Raw genomic sequence first — 22,578 nt, forward strand, 5'->3', positions numbered from 1 at the left:
TACATACATTAAGTACAGTATGTAACATTACTGCTCATTAAAGTACCTCACTTCCAACTATCTACACTTCTCAGCTCAACGGCTGGAAAAACAACGGCAGGCACAGAGACAGAGGCGCTCATTGGAAACTGCAGAGGCCACAGGTTACTACTGTTTTCCCATCAACTCTGTAACACATTGCTTTCACTGCATTGACATTGATATTTATTACATAAACACAATAACACAAACACACAATACTGTTTTACCATTAACTCACCTACTGCCAGATTATTTATTTATTTATTGGGTCTGGTGCCATCAAAAAGCGGCTTACCTTTGCGACGTTATAGTAGATAGACAGACAGACATTTATTTATTTATTTTTATTTTTTTGGGTTGTGCAATAGTGCACTTTGGTCTGCCAGGCAGCAGAGGGCGGCGTCATGCGAGAATGAATGTGAATTTGCCTGTTATGTGTTGAAGAAGAAGAAGACCAGTCACTGGTCACAGAGCCTTACAGCCTGAGGGAATCAACAAGGAAGTGAATTGTTCTCCGTTGATCTAACGCATAATGGATTTTTTACACCATCACCGCGGAAAATGTGTTTACAGTAGACGGCCGCGCGACCCCTCATCAGCTTACAGTCATCAGACGAACGAACCGAACGAGCGCCGTATTGGCGGAGAGGTCTTGCGCAATCGGGCGAACGTGAACGTTCAAAGCGTTGGGAGAGTTAACCATTTAATACATTGCCTTCACTACTTTGACATTGATATTGACCACATCAACACAATAACACAAACACACATAGATTACGTGCAGTATATATTATTACTGCTCATTAAAGTACCTCATTCCAACTATCTACACTTCTCAGCTCAACGGCTGGAAAAACAACAGCAGGCACAGAGACAGAGGCACTCATTGGAAACCGCAGAGGCCACAGGTAACTACTGTTTTCCCATCAACTCTGTAATACATTGCTTTCACTACAATGACATATTCACATTTATTACATCAATACAACAACCTCACCACACTACAGTTCCTACCGCCCTGGTGTGACATCACACCAGTCCCCTTATCTCCTACCTACATGTTTGAGCTTGTCTTGATATGTTGAAATAACAATAAATAATAATAATAGTAATAATAATACACCATCAGTTTGGGGGTCCCTGGCCTGAAAAGTGGCCCCTGCACTAAAGGGGTCGTGGCTGTCCGTAATTTAAAAAAGGCTCTATCTCACATCTGTTCTATGATGTGCTAGTGGGGATGAGGAGCACAGTCAGCCACAGATTGATCCTCCCAAGGTCAGCACAACATGATTTGGTCAGTCCTTTGTGCCAGTAGCCATCAGGGTACACAACCAAGTCTGACCCCCATAGGTTATATTTAGTTCTTTGGGATTACTGACTTCTGCTAGTCTCTCTGGCACACTTGCACACAGAGTATTACAGAAGAAGTGTTGACCAAGAGAGAACATTCAGAGAGTGTGTGTGTGTGTGTGTGTGTGTGTGTGTGTGTGTGTGTGTGTGTGTGTGTGTTTGTTTGTTTTTCTTTATTTTACCTTTTCTTCTCCTTCACCGAATCAACGGTTTTATCATGGTCCTGGATGGCTTGATTCTAGGCTTAAAATAATAATAATAATAAAGGCACTATATTAATTAATTAATATATATTAATTATCCAACTATCTACACTTCTCAGCTGAACGGCTGGAAAAACGACGACAGGCAGACAGACAGCGCCGCTCATTGGAAACTGCAGAAGCCAAAGGTACTGTTTTTCCAACGACTGTAATACTCACTACAATGACATATTCACATCTGTTACATCAATAAAAAAACACCAGCACACTTCAGTTCTTACATATACATTGTTACTGACAACTCACGTACAGTACCTCACATCCAACTATCTTCACCTCGAAACGACGCCAGACATACTCAGTGGAGTCGCTAGATGCGAGAGGTAATTAATCAGGTTTCCCCATTAACCATTTAATACATTGCCTTCACTACATTGACATTAATCTTGACTACATAAACACAAATACACATTACTGCTTACATAGATTACGTACATATCATTACATTTCATCATGGTCCTGGATGGCTTGATTCTAGGCTTAAAATAATAATAATAATAAAGGCACTATATTAATGCACCACATTTCTCTCTATTCCAGACCAATCTGTAATGTCCAGCCAGCAGGTGAAGATGACTTCTCCTGGGACAGCTATCAATGTTTCTATTAAACGGGAACTGGCTGAAGTTGAAGTGGAAGTGGAAGACCACCAGGACCTAAGTATGTCTTTCTTTCTTTCTTTCTTTCTTTCTTTCTTAAACAATAAAGTTGTTTTTGTTACAATTAAATGTACACACACACACACCAATGTTCCCTCGAAATTTTCATCGGTCTGAGCAAACACTCCAACCTTCTGAGCACAACTTGAGCACTGCTGAGCAACATGACAAGTGCACGAGTGTATACTGCGTCCTTGCATCAATTCATGTCAAGTTATGGCTTATTCAAATCTAATTACAGAATAAGTAATAGGGGTCCGATTACTTTAAATAAACTGTAGGCTACAATAGGACAGTTACATTTAAAAAGAGGGAGAACAAGGGTTTTATATCAATTAAGGCCCATTCCCACTGGGCCAGATAACAGATAAAAAAATCTTTCTCCAGATACAAAGTGGATGGTAAGATACAGATACAGATATGTTTTTTTTTTTTTTATCTGTGACAGATATTTTTTTTAATCTGTATCTTACCATCCACTTGAATGGAGAAAAAGATTTTTTATATCTGGAGAAAGAGATTTCTTTTATCTGTTATCTGGCCCAGTGGGAATGGGCCTTTAGGCCTACAGACTCCCCTTGGGATAATAAAGGTATCTATCTAAGTATATACACATGTTGACAAAATCAAAACAATATGCAATAGAGATAAGATTCTCTCCTTCATTGCGGGACAGTGAAGCAGCAAAGGTTCTCAAACTTTTCAAGGACCCCCAAATTGACACTTATTAGCCCACGGACCCCCATTTCAAAAGATATTCCAAGGTCCCCGATAAGATAATATTTTTAAGGCTTTAGCAGTGATTCCCAACCATTTTAATGTCAAGGACCCCCTGTTTGACATGCATTAGGCTACAGACCCCCATTTAATGGCATTTCTATCTCTGAGAGACCAATTTATATTGTAAAATCAATGTTAATTTAACTCTGAGAGTGTGGTTCCATTTGTACACTCTGAGTTACATATAAGGGTCCATTTGTTTCCTAACCTTAGCTGGGGACCCATGGAACTCCCTCAGCTCAGTGCAGCTTCCACTCATAACTGCTCATTTAAGTACCTCGCATCCAGCTATCATTTCATTTATTTTTTATTCGCTCAGGCTTTTTAGGGCTTTGGGCCTAAACTGATGCTACTTGTTAGGGCTGGGCTGGGTTAACAGCACACATTATCTCTTACATTACATATATTTCATTACTTCTCGTTAAAGTACATCATATCTATCTCCACTTCTCAGCTCAACGGCTGGAGAAACTACGGCAGGCACGCTCAATGGAGTCGGCAGATGCCACGTTAACCATTTAATACATTGCCTTCACTACATTGACATTGATATGTGCTACATCAACACAAACACACATTACTGCTTACATAGATTATGTATATATCATTACTGCTCATTAAAGTACCTCACTTCCAACTGTCTACACTTCTCAGCTCAACGGCTGGAGAAACGACGGCAGGCACAGATACGCCGACGCTCATTGGAAACTGCAGAGGCCACAGGTAACTACTGTTTTCCCATTAACCATTTAATACATTGCCTTCACTAGTTTGACATTGATATTTATTACATCAACAGAATAACACAAACACACATAACTGCTTACATACATGAAGTACAGTATGTAACATTACTGCTCATTAAAGTACCTCACTTCCAACTATCTACACTTCTCAGCTCAACGGCTGGAAAAACAACGGCAGGCACAGAGACAGAGGCGCTCATTGGAAACTGCAGAGGCCACAGGTTACTACTGTTTTCCCATCAACTCTGTAACACATTGCTTTCACTGCATTGACATTGATATTTATTACATAAACACAATAACACAAACACACAATACTGTTTTACCATTAACCATTTAATACATTGCCTTCACTACTTTGACATTGATATTGACCACATCAACACAATAACACAAACACACATAGATTACGTGCAGTATATATTATTACTGCTCATTAAAGTACCTCATTCCAACTATCTACACTTCTCAGCTCAACGGCTGGAAAAACAACAGCAGGCACAGAGACAGAGGCACTCATTGGAAACCGCAGAGGCCACATGTAACTACTGTTTTCCCATCAACTCTGTAATACATTGCTTTCACTACAATGACATATTCACATTTATCTCAGCCACACCAACTCAAAACGGCCAAAGACGGATTCTGTTCGGCGGTTCCCGACATTCGGTCGTGTTGGAAGTCACCATTATTACAGAAATATATACTGCATGCTATGCTGAACGTAATCCACTTAGTGTCATCTTTTCAAAATGCATATTTACCGTACAGTTTGTGTTTGTATGCTTATTTCGCAATACCTATTGCGCAATCCTCTGTAGAGTGAGTTTGTCATCATGGTCACAAGAGTATCGGGTTTCAAGAGGGAAGGGGGGGGGTTAGAGAGAGAGAGAGAGGAGAGAGAGAAGAGAGAGAGAGAGAAAGAGAGAGAGAGAGAGAGAGAGAGAGAGAGAGAGAGAGAGAGGTACAGTAAGATACAGTAGATTACAGTACAGTAAGATACAGTACAGCAAGGTACAGCATAGTACAGTACAATACGGTACAGCAAGGTACAGTAGAGTACAGCAAAGTACAGTACAATACGGTACAGCAAGGTACAGTAGAGTACAGCAAAGTACAGTACAATACGGTACAGTCAGGTACAGTAGAGTAAGATACAGTAGATTACAGTACAGTAAGATACAGTACAGCAAGGTACAGCATAGTACAGTACAATACGGTACAGCAAGGTACAGTAGAGTACAGCAAAGTACAGTACAATACGGTACAGCAAGGTACAGTAGAGTACAGCAAAGTACAGTACAATACGGTACAGTCAGGTACAGTAGAGTAAAGCAAAGTACAGTAAGGTAAGGTAAAGTAGAGTACAGTACAATACGGTACAGTAAGATACAGTAGATTACAGTACAGTAAGATACAGTACAGCAAGGTACAGCATAGTACAGTACAATACGGTACAGCAAGGTACAGTAGAGTACAGCAAAGTACAGTACAATACGGTACAGTCAGGTACAGTAGAGTAAAGCAAAGTACAGTAAGGTAAAGTAGAGTACAGTGCAATACGGTACAGTACAGTACAGTACAGCAAAGTACAGTACAGTACAATACGGTACAGTCAGGTACAGTAGAGTAAAGCAAAGTACAGTAAGGTAAAGTAGAGTACAGTGCAATACGGTACAGTACAGTACAGTACAGCAAAGTACAGTACAGTACAATACGGTACAGTCAGGTACAGTAGTGTACAGCAAAGTACAGTAAGGTAAAGTAGAGTACAGTAGAGTACAGCAAAGTACAGTAAGGTAAAGTAGAGTACAGTAGAGTACAGCAAAGTACAGTAAGGTAAAGTAGAGCACAGTAGAGTACAGGACAGTAAGGTAAAGTAGAGTACAGTAGAGTACATTAAAGTACAGTACAGTAAGGTAAAGTAGAGTACAGTAGAGTACATTAAAGTACAGTAAGGTAAAGTAAGGTACAGTAGAGTACATTAAAGTACAGGACAGTAAGGTAAAGTAGAGTACAGTAGAGTACATTAAAGTACATTAATGTACAAAGTACAATACAGTAAGGTACAGTAGAGTACAGTACAGTAAGGTACAGTAGAGTACATTAAAGTACAGTACAGTAAGGTACAGTAGAGTACATTAAAGTACAGTACAGTAAGGTACAGTAGAGTACATTAAAGTACAGTACAGTAAGGTACAGTAGAGTACAGTAGAGTACAGTAAAGTACAGTACAGTAGAGTACAGTAAAGTACAGTACAGTAAGTGGATGGATGGATGTGGATGGATGCATGGATGGATGGATGGATGGATGGATGGATGGATGGATGTGGATGGATGGATGGATGGATGGATGGATGGATCGATGCATGGATGTGGATGGATGGATGGATGGATGGATGCATGGATGGATGGATGGATGGATGCGAATGGATGGATGTGGATGGATGGATGTGGATGGGTGGATGGATGTGGATGGATGGATGGATGGATGTGGATGGATGTGGATGGATGGATGTGGATGGATGGATGGATGGATGGACAGACAGACAGACAGACAGACAGATGGATGGATGGATGTGGATGGATGGATGGATGTGGATGGATGGATGCATGGATGGATGTGATGGATGTGGATGGATGGATGGATGTGGATGGGTGGATGTGGATGGATGGATGCATGGATGGATGGATGTGGATGGATGGATGGATGGATGTGGTTGGATGCATGGATGGATGGATGGATGGATGTGGATGGATGGATGGATGGATGTGGATGGATGGATGGATGGATGTGGATGGATGGATGTGTGGATGGATGGATGGATGGATGGATGGATGGATGGATGTGGATTGATGGATGTGGATGGATGGATGGATGTGTGGATGGATGGATGGATGTGGATGGATGGATGGATGGATGTGGGTGGATCACTGCTGCAACGTAGCTGTGAGCGCCTGCAAAGCAGGCGCGATCTCTAGATGTGAGCGGCCCGAAGGGCCGCGAACCTCTAGTTACATCAATACAACAACCTCACCACACTACAGTTCCTACCGCCCTGGTGTGACATCACACCAGTCCCCTTATCTCCTACCTACACGTTTGAGCTTGTCTTGATATGTTGAAATAACAATAAATAATAATAATAGTAATAATAATACACCATCAGTTTGGGGGTCCCTGGCCTGAAAAGTGGCCCCTGCACTAAAGGGTTCATGGCTGTCCGTAATTTAAAAATCACACCCGTGTGAACTGAGCGGTGGTGGTGGTGGGGGGGGCCTGTGTGTGTGTGTGTGTGTGTGTGTGTGTGTGTGTGTGTGTGTGTGTGTGTGTGTGTGTGTGTGTGTGTGTGTGTGTGTATTGCAGTTGATGCTCAACCTCTCTGGTCACTCAGTGGTATTCAGGCTACACATTCCTCAGGCTACACATTCCTCAGGCTACACATTCCTCAGGCTACATACAGACAGACACACACACACACACACACGGCCACGCTATGGAGACGGTGTGACCACCGCTCAAAAAAGGCTCTATCTCACATCTGTTCTATGATGTGCTAGTGGGGATGAGGAGCACAGTCAGCCACATATTGATCCTCCCAAGGTCAGCACAACATGATTTGGTCAGTCCTTTGTGCCAGTAGCCATCAGGGTACACAACCAAGTCTGACCCCCATAGGTTATATTTAGTTCTTTGGGATTACTGACTTCTGCTAGTCTCTCTGGCACACTTGCACACAGAGTATTACAGAAGAAGTGTTGACCAAGAGAGAACATTCAAAGAGTGTGTGTGTGTGTGTGTGTGTGTGTGTGTGTGTGTGTGTGTGTGTGTGTGTGTGTGTGTGTGTGTGTGTGTGTGTGTGTGTGTGCAGGGTTGTTAAGTAACGGATTACATGTAACGGGATTACGTAATCAGATTACAAAAAACTGGTAACTTGTAAAGTCTCAGGTTACATTTTAAAATGTGTAATCTGGATTACAGTAACGGATCTGAATGATGGGGGTTACATGCTGGATTACATTCTCCCCTTGCCCTCATCAATTTTACAAATAAGTTATAACGCCAAACAATAATAATCAAGTCGAATCAACGTAAAGTACTGCCACTTTGTTTAAGTAAAATTCTGTTGTCCTTTTCCTAATTTCATAGGCTCAATATTCTTGTCTAGTTATCAATGGTAAAACTTGTTTTATTTAATTAAATAGAGTTTTGCTAAAAAGTAATCCAAAAGTAACTGAAAGTAACTAGCAGTTACTTTTTAAATTGTGATAATCAGATTACGTTACTGACTACATTTTCTTTGCAAGTAACTTGTAACTGTAGGGGATTCCTTTTTAAAAGTAACCCTAACAACCCTGTGTGTGTGTGTGTGTGTGTGTTTGTTTGTTTGTTTTTCTTTATTTTACCTTTTCTTCTCCTTCACCGAATCAACGGTTTTATCATGGTCCTCGATGGCTTGATTCTAGGCTTAAAATAATAATAATAATAAAGGCACTATATTAATTAATTAATATATATTAATTATCCAACTATCTACACTTCTCAGCTGAACGGCTGGAAAAACGACGACAGGCAGACAGACAGCGCCGCTCATTGGAAACTGCAGAAGCCAAAGGTACTGTTTTTCCGACGACTGTAATACTCACTACAATGACATATTCACATCTGTTACATCAATAAAAAAACACCAGCACACTTCAGTTCTTACATATACATTGTTACTGAAAACTCACGTACAGTACCTCACATCCAACTATCTTCACCTCGAAACGACGCCAGACATACTCAGTGGAGTCGCTAGATGCGAGAGGTAATTAATCAGGTTTCCCCATTAACCATTTAATACATTGCCTTCACTACATTGACATTAATTTTGACTACATAAACACAAATACACATTACTGCTTACATAGATTACGTACCTCAAGACCTCAGGAGGGACCCACCCAATACCTCCCCAGAGAAGCCTCTTGTTGGGAAAAAAAATAGAGCAGGAGAGGGGAGTTTAGCCTTGGTCAGGAGGAGGAGATGGGCAGTGATTTGGCCACCACTGCCGACCCGGCCATCAGGAGGGTGTTGTGGTTTGCGGGTCGAAACACCACCTATGATCGATGGTTACCACCTGAAGACATCAAATTTTCCTGGCCAAGGCTACATTCACCAAACGTGAATGGAGGAGAAGCATCGTTAGATGTAATTATAATCATAGAACTCTGGGCAACCAGTGACTTCCAGGAAAGTCTGGATGGAAACCGAGGAAGATCGGTGACGCTGGAGAGACAGATGACCACCAGGAAGAGCCTGGCGTGGGTGTATGAGGTTAGCAACCTCATGCACAGCACTCGCGAGAGGGCACCAACTCAAGCTACAGACATTTATTCAGATACCCTCAGAGTCTCCCGAGAGGGGGGGAGTATGTGAGACTCAACAATACAAACATAACGGTAACAGCCCTTAACTAATCACAGCTAACGAGATGGCTCACCTAAACAACATCAGCTGGGGAGAAATTGGAAGTAAAGTGTCACTGCGAGAACATCTGCAGGAACACAAAAGGTAAAAATACATCAAGCCAGGACCAAGTGTGGAGAAGAGGGGTCACAGGTGCAGCGCACAACTTGGTTGGTGAGTTGGTGAGACGAAAGAGAACTCCAGGCAGGAATAACCCCACAGTACTGGAGAACTCTACGCGCCTGTGTCACCTCAAGACCTCAGGAGGGACCCACCCAATACCTCCCCAGAGAAGCCTCTTGTTGGGGAAAAAAATAGAGCAGGAGAGGGGAGTTTAGCCTTGGTCAGGAGGAGGAGATGGGCAGTGATTTGGCCACCACTGCCGACCCGGCCATCAGGAGGGTGTTGTGGTTTGTGGGTCGAAACACCACCTATGATCGATGGTTACCACCTGAAGACATCAAATTTTCCTGGCCAAGGCTACATTCACCAAACGTGAATGGAGGAGAAGCATCGTTAGATGTAATTATAATCATAGAACTCTGGGCAACCAGTGACTTCCAGGAAAGTCTGGATGGAAACCGAGGAAGATCGGTGACGCTGGAGAGACAGATGACCACCAGGAAGAGCCTGGCGTGGGTGTATGAGGTTAGCAACCTCATGCACAGCACTCGCGAGAGGGCACCAACTCAAGCTACAGACATTTATTCAGATACCCTCAGAGTCTCCCGAGAGGGGGGGAGTATGTGAGACTCAACAATACAAACATAACGGTAACAGCCCTTAACTAATCACAGCTAACGAGATGGCTCACCTAAACAACATCAGCTGGGGAGAAATTGGAAGTAAAGTGTCACTGCGAGAACATCTGCAGGAACACAAAAGGTAAAAATACATCAAGCCAGGACCAAGTGTGGAGAAGAGGGGTCACAGGTGCAGCGCACAACTTGGTTGGTGAGTTGGTGAGACGAAAGAGAACTCCAGGCAGGAATAACCCCACAGTACTGGAGAACTCTACGCACCTGTGTCACCTCAAGACCTCAGGAGGGACCCACCCAATACCTCCCCAGAGAAGCCTCTTGTTGGGAAAAAAATAGAGCAGGAGAGGGGAGTTTAGCCTTGGTCAGGAGGAGGAGATGGGCAGTGATTTGGCCACCACTGCCGACCCGGCCATCAGGAGGGTGTTGTGGTTTGCGGGTCGAAACACCACCTATGATCGATGGTTACCACCTGAAGACATCAAATTTTCCTGGCCAAGGCTACATTCACCAAACGTGAATGGAGGAGAAGCATCGTTAGATGTAATTATAATCATAGAACTCTGGGCAACCAGTGACTTCCAGGAAAGTCTGGATGGAAACCGAGGAAGATTGGTGACGCTGGAGAGACAGATGACCACCAGGAAGAGCCTGGCGTGGGTGTATGAGGTTAGCAACCTCATGCACAGCACTCGCGAGAGGGCACCAACTCAAGCTACAGACATTTATTCAGATACCCTCAGAGTCTCCCGAGAGGGGGGGAGTATGTGAGACTCAACAATACAAACATAACGGTAACAGCCCTTAACTAATCACAGCTAACGAGATGGCTCACCTAAACAACATCAGCTGGGGAGAAATTGGAAGTAAAGTGTCACTGCGAGAACATCTGCAGGAACACAAAAGGTAAAAATACATCAAGCCAGGACCAAGTGTGGAGAAGAGGGGTCACAGGTGCAGCGCACAACTTGGTTGGTGAGTTGGTGAGACGAAAGAGAACTCCAGGCAGGAATAACCCCACAGTACTGGAGAACTCTACGCACCTGTGTCACCTCAAGACCTCAGGAGGGACCCACCCAATACCTCCCCAGAGAAGCCTCTTGTTGGGAAAAAAATAGAGCAGGAGAGGGGAGTTTAGCCTTGGTCAGGAGGAGGAGATGGGCAGTGATTTGGCCACCACTGCCGACCCGGCCATCAGGAGGGTGTTGTGGTTTGCGGGTCGAAACACCACCTATGATCGATGGTTACCACCTGAAGACATCAAATTTTCCTGGCCAAGGCTACATTCACCAAACGTGAATGGAGAAGCATCGTTAGATGTAATTATAATCACATTTCATCATGGTCCTGGATGGCTTGATTCTAGGCTTAAAATAATAATAATAATAAAGGCACTATATTAATGCACCACATTTCTCTCTATTCCAGACCAATCTGTAATGTCCAGCCAGCAGGTGAAGATGACTTCTCCTGGGACAGCTATCAATGTTTCTATTAAACAGGAACCGGCTGAAGTTGAAGTGGAAGACCACCAGGACCTAAGTATGTCTTTCTTTCTTTCTTTCTTTCTTTCTTAAACAATAAAGTTGTTTTTGTTACAATTAAATGTACACACACACACACCAATGTTCCCTCGAAATTTTCATCGGTCTGAGCAAACACTCCAAACTTCTGAGCACAACTTGAGCACTGCTGAGCAACATGACAAGTGCACGAGTGTATACTGCGTCCTTGCATCAATTCATGTCAAGTCATGGCTTATTCAAATCTAATTACAGAATAAGTAATAGGGGTCCGATTACTTTAAATAAACTGTAGGCTACAATAGGCTACAATAGGACAGTTACATTTAAAAAGAGGTAGAACAAGGGTTTTATATCAATTAAGGCCCATTCCCACTGGGCCAGATAACAGATAAAAAAATCTTTCTCCAGATACAAAGTGGATGGTAAGATACAGTTACAGATATGTTTTTTTTTTTTTTTATCTGTGACAGATAATTTTTTTTTATCTGTATCTTACCATCCACTTGAATGGAGAAAAAGATTTTTTATATCTGGAGAAAGAGATTTTTTTTTATCTGTTATCTGGCCCAGTGGGAATGGGCCTTTAGGCCTACAGACTCCCCTTGGGATAATAAAGGTATCTATCTAAGTATATACACATGTTGACAAAATCAAAACAATATGCAATAGAGATAAGATTCTCTCCTTCATTGCGGGACAGTGAAGCAGGTGACGGCAGGAAGCTGTCAACAACAATATTAGACCATGTCAACAACTCTGTTGTGTTCTGTCCACTGATAAAGGTCATCACAGCCCTTTTAGGTGATCACTGGTCACGATATTACATCATCACGACAGGACCCATCCTACTGTCTTACAGTAACTATATAAAATCATGTCAACTGTCTATTAGACCAGAAGGCACTATGGGTGAATTGCTGTACTGTACGTTGAACTCTGAACTATCCTGTTATTACAATTATTTCAAACCGACGTACACTGGTGTGGTCTCCTTTCTTGGACTCTGACTCTAACTGTGATTTTACACTGTGGGTGGAAGCTGAGTCTTCTGTGAAAGGATAACTTTCTAAAGGAATTACAAATATGGGAATTAATCCAAAAACCCATCACCATTTAATGATATTTACTAAATCAACACAATAACACGAACATACATTACTTTTTACATAGATTACGTATACTATATATCATACTGTTCATACAAGTACCTCACATCACAATGTCTTAACTTTTCAGCTCAACGGTTGGAGAAACTAAGCAAGGCAGCAAGACACAAACGCTCATTGGAAACTGCAGACGCCAGAGGTGACTATACTTTCCCATTGACTCTGTTATACATTGCCTTCAATACACTGACATCTTCACATTTATTACCTCTATACAAATACAACAACACCACACATTACTTCTTACATAGATTACATATACATATCATTGCTGCTCACAAGGACCTCACATCCATCTCTTCATTTCTCAGTTCAACGTCTTGAAAAGGCCCGAATGGCACGTCAGAGGAAACGGTCATTAGAGACACCCTACATCTCAGGTACAATAAGTACTCGTGTTTTTTACATTACTATTATACTTACTATAACACTTGCACTGTGCACATCACATTGCTAATTTAAGACATTACTTGACAAACCCAACTGTCTTTGCTTCTCAGCTGAACACCATGACAACAGTCTCAACAGAATGAGTCACACATCATTGGAGTCACCCCAAAACACAGGTGACTACTTTCCATTCACGCTCTCAAGTGTCAAAATCACAGCACAGCCTTCCAACAAAACCTACAGAAGACTAACAAAGTCACAATTGCCATATCAATTTCCAGCTGTGCACAGCCGCAGTGACACACAGTGCCACACAGTCCACACTCAAACACACACAAGTTCACTGCAACAGCCTTCAACCTCAGGTAACTATGCACGTCATCCTATTACCCCCCACGCCATTGTATTCCCTGACACAAATTGCCATTTACTGTATCAACATCCTCCCTGGGTCAGCACAACATGATTTGGTCAGTCCTTTGTGCTAGTAGCCATCAGGGTACACACCCAAGTCTGACCCCTATAGGTTCTATTCTGTTCTTTGGGGTTACTGACTAGACACTTGCACACAGAACCAGTATTACAGAACCAATCATGCCCTCATTAGTGTTGACCAAGAGAGAACATTCAAAGAGTATACTTATATATGTGTGTGTTTCTTTGTTTGTTTGTTTTTCTTTATTTTACCTTTTCTTCTCCTTCACCGAATCAACGGTTTTATCATGGTCCTAGATGGCTTGATTCTAGACTTAAAATAATAATAATAATAAAGGCACTGTATTAATGCACCACATTTCTCTCTATTCCAGACCAATCTGTAATGTCCAGCCAGCAGGTGAAGATGAGTTCTCCTGTGACGGCTATCGATGTTTCTATTAAACAGGAACCAGCTGAAGTTGAAGTGGAAGTGGAAGACCACCAGGACCTAAGTATGTCTTTCTTTCTTTCTCTCTTTCTTTCTTTCTTTCTTTCTTTCTTTCTTTCTTAAACAATAAAGTTGTTTTTGTTACAATAAAATGTACACACACACACCATGTTCCCTCGAAATTTTCATCGGTCTGAGCAAACACTCCAACCTTCTGAGCACTGCTGAGCAACATGACAAGTGCACGAGTGTATACTGCGTCCTTGCATCAATTCATGTCAAGTCATGGCTTATTCAAATCTAATTACAGAATAAGTAATAGGGGTCCGATTACTTTAAATAAACTGTAGGCTACAATAGGACAGTTACATTTAAAAAGAGGGAGAACAAGGGTTTTATATCCATTAAGGCCCATTCCCACTGGGCCAGATAACAGATAAAAAAAATCTTTCTCCAGATACAAAGTGTAAGATACAGATAAAAAGAATATCTGTCACAGATATGTTTTTTTTTTTAATCTGTGACAGATATCTTTTTTTATCTGTATCTTACCATCCACTTGAATGGAGAAAAATATATTTTTTTATCTGTTATCTGGCCCAGTGGGAATGGGCCTTTAGGCCTACAGACTCCCCTTGGGATAATAAAGGTATCTATCTAAGTATATACACATGTTGACAAAATCAAAACAATATGCAATAGAGATAAGATTCTCTCTCCTTCATTGCGGGACAGTGAAGCAGCAAAGGTTCTCAAACTTTTCAAGGACCCCCAAATTGACACTTATTAGCCCGCGGACCCCCATTTCAAAAGATATTCCAAGGTCCCCCATAAGATAATATTTTTAAGGCTTTAGCAGTGATTCCCAACCATTTTACCCCCTGTTTGACATGCATGCCGCTACAGACCCCCATTTAATGGCATTTCTATCTCTGAGAGACCAATTTATATTGTAAAATCAATGTTAATTTAACTCTGAGAGTGTGGTTCCATTTGTACACTCTGAGTTACATATAAGGGTCCATTTGTTTCCTAACCTTAGCTAGGGACCCATGGAACTCCCTCAAGGACCCATGGGGGTCCCGGACCCACTTTGAGAACCAATTATGCATGACCGGACCCTCGAGATTCGACGAGTCAACAAAAATAGAAAGTGAATGAGCGACATCCAACTCCAGAGCCTGGGAAACATTGCCGTTTTTAGTTGATACCTGGAGGCTGGAGGAGTTGGTGTGTTATGGGAGTGACAGCATTGCAGTATCTGGTTAATAAACAGTTAGTGTCAGTTGCGTACACAGTCTGTTAATTCACTAGTTTGCAAATCCCGCCCCATTCTGCCCTGTTACTAGGCTGGGACATTAACCCTGGGCAGATTGTTTTTATAGTGGCAGTGAATGGGATTTTTTATTTTTTCATAGCCTCATTACAGCTATATAAAGTACCAAAGGAAAAACATCTAGGTGATATTAATAAAAAGGGAAGACAAAGGTACAGTAGTTACATTGCAAAACAGGGGGTTTCCCCGAAAATATATGTTTTAATTTGTTTAATCCCAGTGGGACAGAATCACTATTGCAGATTCTTTTATAGTGGAAGTGGATGGGATTTTTTTTTCCTTCATAGCCTCATTACAGCTATATAAAGTACCAAAAAAAACACATCTACGTGATATTAATAAAAAGGGAAGAAAAAGGTACAGTAATTACATAGCAAAAGAGTAATTTCCCCCCGAAAATATATGTTTTAATTAGTTTAATCCTCTGGATCAGAGAGAGAATAGAAATCGCGCATTGCATCTTGGGTAGGAAGAGGAGAACTATAATCTGTTCTCCTCCAACATCTCCTCACATAATAGGCTGGCTTTTCGTAATTCTGCCCATTTAAAATATATGTACCCAAACGTAACAAGTTAGACCATTGATAAGGTCCATGTGAACTAGTCTGTTGAAGCTTATTCATTACAATGATCGCAAACGCTATGGTCGCGAGTGCCTGGCCGTGCTCCGCAGTGCGGACAGCCGGTGAAAGACGGCTCCCACTTTCTCCGACTGCAGAACTCCACCCCCGCTTGCAAAAAGTGAATGTATTTTTCTGGTTGGCCAGTCAGGGAGTCTCATGGACCAATCAGAAGGCTGACAAACGGTGAATTGTCAAATTAGCTGCGGAGAAAAGGTCTATAAAGTGCCTTGGATAAAAGTGCAATATAAATGCACCATTTACCATTTTACTACCAAGTCAGCAGAATTCTCTTAAGTAGCTCTCCACTTTGTTTGCTGACCCACTGTCCGAGGACGTAGCGTAATTATGTCCAAGGAGCAGTCGCATTGCACTGTTGTTCGCGTTGTCATCTGTGCGTAAAGGTGGTCTCCCTCACTCACACACTGTGTCGTCATCATCGTCGTCATCTCCAGCAGCAGTAGTGGCCTCCGCTCCACTGCTTGTTGCACTTGTTGCAGAATCCACATCTTTTGCCATTTCATGCAATTTAGTTGTAACTTAGACTCTTTGTGCTGGCGAAAGTGTCAGGGGTCCAGCGCAGATGCGATGAGAGGAACACTTCGGATAAACTCATCAGAGTTGAGCTGCATAGAATGGATAAACAATTAAAACATATATTAGTACAAAATAATTTATTCTGAAAATGAAGCCCATGTTTTTTTTGTAAAATAATTATAATAATCAAAGTCGTGTACACTGTAGGGAGCTACAATGGAAAAAACTATGGCTCGTGGACCAACCGGTGACTTTGTACACGACTTCGTACATTTCCCATAGATTCTATGGGACTTGACCACTTGCTCCTGCCCTTCGTGTACACGGTCTGTGCCGTCTATAGTTTCTTAATGGGGGGCAGCAGAGAGCCATATGTACACAGGCCCTAGGTGGTGTCCACGACCAGTAGTTTTACATGAACCCTCAGAGGGACACTGTGGGCTTATCAAGTGGTCCGTGGTGGTTCTCAAAGTGAGGTCGGGGGACCCTCAGAGGGACACTGTGGGCTTATCCATACGTTGGCTACAGGGGGGAAATAATTAAATGTACTTTTCATCGTGCCTGTTGCTAAGGTATGGCAACATGATTGGTGTCTTGCAAGACACCAGTCATGTTGCCATACCTTAGCCTTTCCTGAACTGACGCCGCTGTGAACATGTGTACACAGCCAGCATATTACTCAATGCCAAACTTTGCACACACACTCCTTGCCTGCCAATCCACAACCTCCACCCCTCCAGGGACCCCCAGGGCTTATCTCCCGATTAGGACACTTTCCAGCATAGTGACATGCAGAACAAACTGTCCATATAGTATGGTTTACATAAAAGTCAGTTGTCTTTCACACACTTTCACATATTTTTCATCACAATTGGGTTTGTGGGGAGCCATCCCTGCTTCAAGCTGTCACAGCACGGCACCAACACTTCAAACTAGTTAAAAAACCCAATACAGCAGATCTACAAGCACCTCACAGATCTACAAGCACCTCGCACATGCCAGGGACAGAGTAGGTTGGCCTGCATAAGCCTTGCTGTCAACACACTATACTACACCACTCAGGCCACCAAGCCAGGTGTGGTCAATTAGTGCCTTCTTTTGATCAGTGGCTTCTGCTTGATGAGTGGCACCAGTCTGTCTTTGTTCCCTGGTCAGTCAAGTTCACTGGGAGAGAATGTTTCAGATCAGTGCAAAAATAGCGAAATAGCGAAAATAGCTAATCTTCAAGCTCACAATGCCTCACTGTTTGGACAAAGAGTTGAGGCGTTACATTTTGTAAAACACGGCCTTGTGAAAATAGCAGATCTACATGCTCACAACACCTCACAACGCAGGGCGGCGTGAGCATGTAGATCTGATATTTTCACAATTTCTGCCCCTAATATTTAATTTATCATTTTAAAAGTATTAAAAAGTCCTTAAATTGTCTCTTTAGAAATGTGCAGATAGCCTCTGTATACTGTTGAGTGGAAAAACAATGTTTCACATTAAGCTAAACATTTGGGACCACCCAAGATCATTTGGAGACCCCTCTAGGGGTCCCATAGTTGAACCACTGACTTATAAGGGGAGTATGGAGACCCCTCTAGGGGTCCCATAGTTGAACCACTGACTTATAAGGGGAGTATATGAGGCTGGATCCGTCTGGAACACTGCACTAGGCTCTCGCCAGCTCTGTAGCTCTCCACACTTGAACAGTTGTGTCCTTAAATTCAATTATAATAATTAACCCCTGTATATACGGGCAATAGTTTTACATGACTTTGTGTACACAGCCAATAGTTTTACATGAACATGTTCAGGCTTTAGTACTGTACTGTCTCGTGTAGCCCAACAGAGCCCATCACAGCACAACACGGCCCACCAGAGCCCAATACAGCCTACCAGAGCCCAATAGACTCCAGCAAACCTAAGTCCAGCCCAGTCCTGCCCAATAGGAGTATAGACCAGGGAAGGGGGGTAGTTAGATGACTGCACCAGACTCCACCAGGCTGCTCCATGCTCCAGCCAGCTCTGTAGATCCTGTGTACACGGCACTCCTAACTCGAAAGGTCAAGGAAAAGGGTCGTTTTAGGCGTCAAAACAGGCCCTTTGTCCTTAAAATGAATAAAAAAATCAAAAAAATATGTTTTGTTTCAGGCAGGACACACGTTTCATATTTGAAGCATGCCCGATCTGATGGAATGGGTTTCGTGTCTCTCCGACACTTTGAACCCTTTACGATTGCGAAAAAGACACCGAAACCCGGATTTTTGTCCTTAAAATCAATAAAAAAATCTAAAAAAATCTGTTTGTTTTACGCAGGAAACACTTTTCATATTTGAAGGATGCCTGATCCGATGGAATGGGTTTCGTGTCTCTCCGACACTTTGAACCCTTTATGATTGCGAAAAAGACACGAAATTTGCACGCCACCAACACGATTACACATTCATTCGGATAAAAGACACTTATTCTGACTTACTTTTTGACGCTGAATCCAACAAACCCGGTCTCGTGTCTCTACGACACTCCTAACTCGAAAGGTCAAGGAAAAAGCCACTGTGTACACAGGCAATAGTTTTACATGACTTTGTGTACACGGCCAATAGTTTTACATGAACATGTCTAGGCTTTAGTACTGTACTGCCTCGTATAGCCCAACAGAGCCCAGCACAGAACAGCACAGCCCACCAGAGCCCAATACAGCCCCCCAGAGCCCAACAGAGTCCAGCAAACCTAAGTCCAGCCCAGTCCTGCCGAGTAGGAGTATAGACCGGGGAAAGGGGGTAGTTAGATGACTCCACCAGGCCATTACTGTCCAGATCTGGCTTGAATAGGCCAGACCAGGGTAGACAGGACTGCACCAGACTCCACCAGGCTGCTCCAGCCAGCTCTGTAGATCCTTGCACATGCGATTAACCACTGTGTACACGGGCAATAGTTTTAAGTTTTACATGAACCCTCAGAGGGACACTGTGGGCTTATCAAGTGGTCCATGGCCGGTTCTCAAAGTGAGGTCGGGAGGCCCACAGTGTCCCTCTGAGGGGACACGGCACAGACCGTGTACACGAAGGGCAGGAGCAAGTGTTCAAGTCCCATAGAATCTATGGGAAATGTACACAGGCGTGTACAAAGTCACCAGTAGTTTTACATGAACCCTCAGAGGGACACTGTGGGCTTATCAAGTGGTCCATGGTCGGTTCTCAAAGTGAGGTCGAGGGACCCTCAGAGGGACACCATGGGCTTATCAAGTGGTCCATGGTCGGTTCTCAAAGTGAGGTCGGGGGACCCTCAGAGGGACACTGGGCTTATCAAGTGGGAGCACAAAGTTGGTGAGGGGGGTACTAGCTATAGTAGGATGATCAGGCTTGTCGAGGCCAAAGGGTGTACTAGAGTCTTAATAGGCACCATTAGGTTGTTCTAGGCCGTTGTCTGCCCTTTAGCTGCTCACACAATTGAGACCAAACACTGTGTACAGGAGCCTTAGTTTGTGTGTACATGACCAATAGTTTTAAATGGATATTTCTAGTCCATCGCACACCGCTGCCTTGTGCACCCTTGGTTGGTTCGTCTTTGTTTGGGAAGGAGGGACTTTGAGGATGTACCTCACTTTGAGAACCGACCATGGACCACTTGATAAGCCCACAGTGTCCCTCTGAGGGTCCCCCGATCTCACTTTGAGAACCGACCATGGACCACTTGATAAGCCCACGGTGTCCCTCTGAGGGTCCCTCGACCTCACTTTGAGAACCGACCATGGACCACTTGATAAGCCCACAGTGTCCCTCTGAGGGTCCCCCGACCTCACGTTGAGAACCGACCATGGACCACTTGATAAGTCGACAGTGTCCCTCTGAGGGTCCCCCGACCTCACTTTGAGAACCGACCATGGACCACTTGATAAGCCCACAGTATCCCTCTGAGGGTCCCCGACCTCACTTTGAGAACCGACCATGGACCACTTGATAAGCCCACAGTGTCCCTCTGAGGGTTCATGTAAAACTACTGGTGACTTTGTACACGCCTGTGTACATTTCCCATAGATTCTATGGGACTTGAACACTTGCTCCTGCCCTTCGTGTACACAATCTGTGCCGTGTCCCCTCAGAGGGACATTGTGGGCCCCCGACCTCACTTTGAGAACCGGCCATGGACCACTTGATAAGCCCACAGTGTCCCTCTGAGGGTCCCCCGACCTCACTTTGAGAACCGACCATGGACCACTTGATAAGCCCACAGTGTCCCTCTGAGGGTTCATGTAAAACTACTGGTGACTTTGTACACGCCTGTGTACATTTCCCATAGATTCTATGGGACTTGAACACTTGCTCCTGCCCTTCGTGTACACGGTCTGTGCCGTGTCCCCTCAGAGGGACACTGTGGGCCCCCGACCTCACTTTGAGAACCGACCATGGACCACTTGATAAGCCCACAGTGTCCCTCTGAGGGTCCCCCGACCTCACTTTGAGGACCGACCATGGACCACTTGATAAGCCCACAGTGTCCCTCTGAGGGTCCCCGACCTCACTTTGAGAACCGACCATGGACCACTTGATAAGCCCACAGTGTCCCTCTGAGGGTTCATGTAAAACTACTGGTGACTTTGTACACGCCTGTGTACATTTCCCATAGATTCTATGGGACTTGAACACTTGCTCCTGCCCTTCGTGTACACGGTCTGTGCCGTGTCCCCTCAGAGGGACACTGTGGGCCCCCCGACCTCACTTTGAGAACCGGCCATGGACCACTTGATAAGCTCACAGTGTCCCTCTGAGGGTTCATGTAAAACTTAAAACTATTGCCCGTGTACACAGTGGTTAATCGCATGTGCAAGGATCTACAGAGCTGGCTGGAGCAGCCTGGTGGAGTCTGGTGCAGTCCTGTCTACCCTGGTCTGGCCTATTCAAGCCAGATCTGGACAGTAATGGCCTGGTGGAGTCATCTAACTACCCCCTTTCCCCGGTCTATACTCCTACTCGGCAGGACTGGGCTGGACTTAGGTTTGCTGGACTCTGTTGGGCTCTGGGGGGCTGTATTGGGCTCTGGTGGGCTGTGCTGTTCTGTGCTGGGCTCTGTTGGGCTATACGAGGCAGTACAGTACTAAAGCCTAGGCATGTTCATGTAAAACTATTGGCTGTGTACACAAAGTCATGTAAAACTATTGCCCGTATATACAGGGGTTAATTATTATAATTGAATTTAAGGACACAACTGTTCAAGTGTGGAGAGCTACAGAGCTGGCGAGAGCCTAGTGCAGTGTTCCAGACGGATCCAGCCTCATATACTCCCCTTATAAGTCAGTGGTTCAACTATGGGACCCCTAGAGGGGTCTCCATACTCCCCTTATAAGTCAGTGGTTCAACTATGGGACCCCTAGAGGGGTCTCCAAATGATCTTGGGTGGTCCCAAATGTTTAGCTTAATGTGAAACATTGTTTTTCCACTCAACAGTATACAGAGGCTATCTGCACATTTCTAAAGAGACAATTTAAGGACTTTTTAATACTTTTAAAATGATAAATTAAATATTAGGGGCAGAAATTGTGAAAATATCAGATCTACATGCTCACGCCGCCCTGCGTTGTGAGGTGTTGTGAGCATGTAGATCTGCTATTTTCACAAGGCCGTGTTTTACAAAATGTAACGCCTCAACTCTTTGTCCAAACAGTGAGGCATTGTGATCTTGAAGATTAGCTATTTTCGCCATCTGTTGGAACCAAGTCAAATAAATGCAAGGCCTACAATTCTCTGTCTGTCTGTCTGTCTGTCTGTCTGTCTGTCTGTCTGTCTGTCTGTCTATCTGGCAATATCCTCAGGGTGTCCAGTCAAAACACCACAAAACTGACATTCAAGGAGTAGTTCACCCCCAAAATGACTTATTTTTTTCAATGTATTACTCACGCCATGGAGACTTGAGTTCAATAGAAAAAAAGTCACTTTGGGGGTGAACTACTCCTTTAATGAAATGTTTTTCTTCTCTTCACCCACACCAAATGATCACCACTCTGTTTTGTTACACACTTGTGGTTCTAAAGATGAAAGAAAAATGCAGGGCATTCACAATCCGGCTAATTAAACAACAAACAAATTGGAATTATCAGAAATATTAGTTAGTCGCACGCATACTG

At 43.5% G+C, this 22,578-nt stretch overlaps 1 protein-coding gene across 1 annotated transcript in view; it reads left to right on the forward strand.

The window, feature by feature from the left end:
* Window positions 1-883: 883 nt before the first annotated feature.
* The window catches only part of LOC308290947 (uncharacterized protein), a gene marked incomplete at its 3' end in the record, with an annotated part of 25,263 nt that continues 3,568 nt past the window's right edge, over window positions 884-22,578 (forward strand). Inside the window, exons 1-12 of the mRNA XM_080732862.1 lie at window positions 884-929; window positions 1,694-1,762; window positions 2,175-2,294; window positions 3,728-3,796; window positions 4,292-4,360; window positions 8,367-8,435; window positions 11,458-11,571; window positions 12,792-12,860; window positions 13,033-13,101; window positions 13,222-13,287; window positions 13,393-13,476; window positions 13,921-14,040. Of these exons, the coding sequence (XP_080588988.1) occupies window positions 2,186-2,294; window positions 3,728-3,796; window positions 4,292-4,360; window positions 8,367-8,435; window positions 11,458-11,571; window positions 12,792-12,860; window positions 13,033-13,101; window positions 13,222-13,287; window positions 13,393-13,476; window positions 13,921-14,040 (838 nt within the window). The 5' untranslated portion in view covers window positions 884-929; window positions 1,694-1,762; window positions 2,175-2,185. The remainder of the gene's footprint in view (window positions 930-1,693; window positions 1,763-2,174; window positions 2,295-3,727; window positions 3,797-4,291; window positions 4,361-8,366; window positions 8,436-11,457; window positions 11,572-12,791; window positions 12,861-13,032; window positions 13,102-13,221; window positions 13,288-13,392; window positions 13,477-13,920; window positions 14,041-22,578) is intronic.

This window comes from Nannobrachium achirus, assembly GCF_963921795.1.
Source record: "Nannobrachium achirus genome assembly, chromosome: 9".
NCBI classification, from domain to species: Eukaryota; Metazoa; Chordata; class Actinopteri; order Myctophiformes; family Myctophidae; genus Nannobrachium; species Nannobrachium achirus.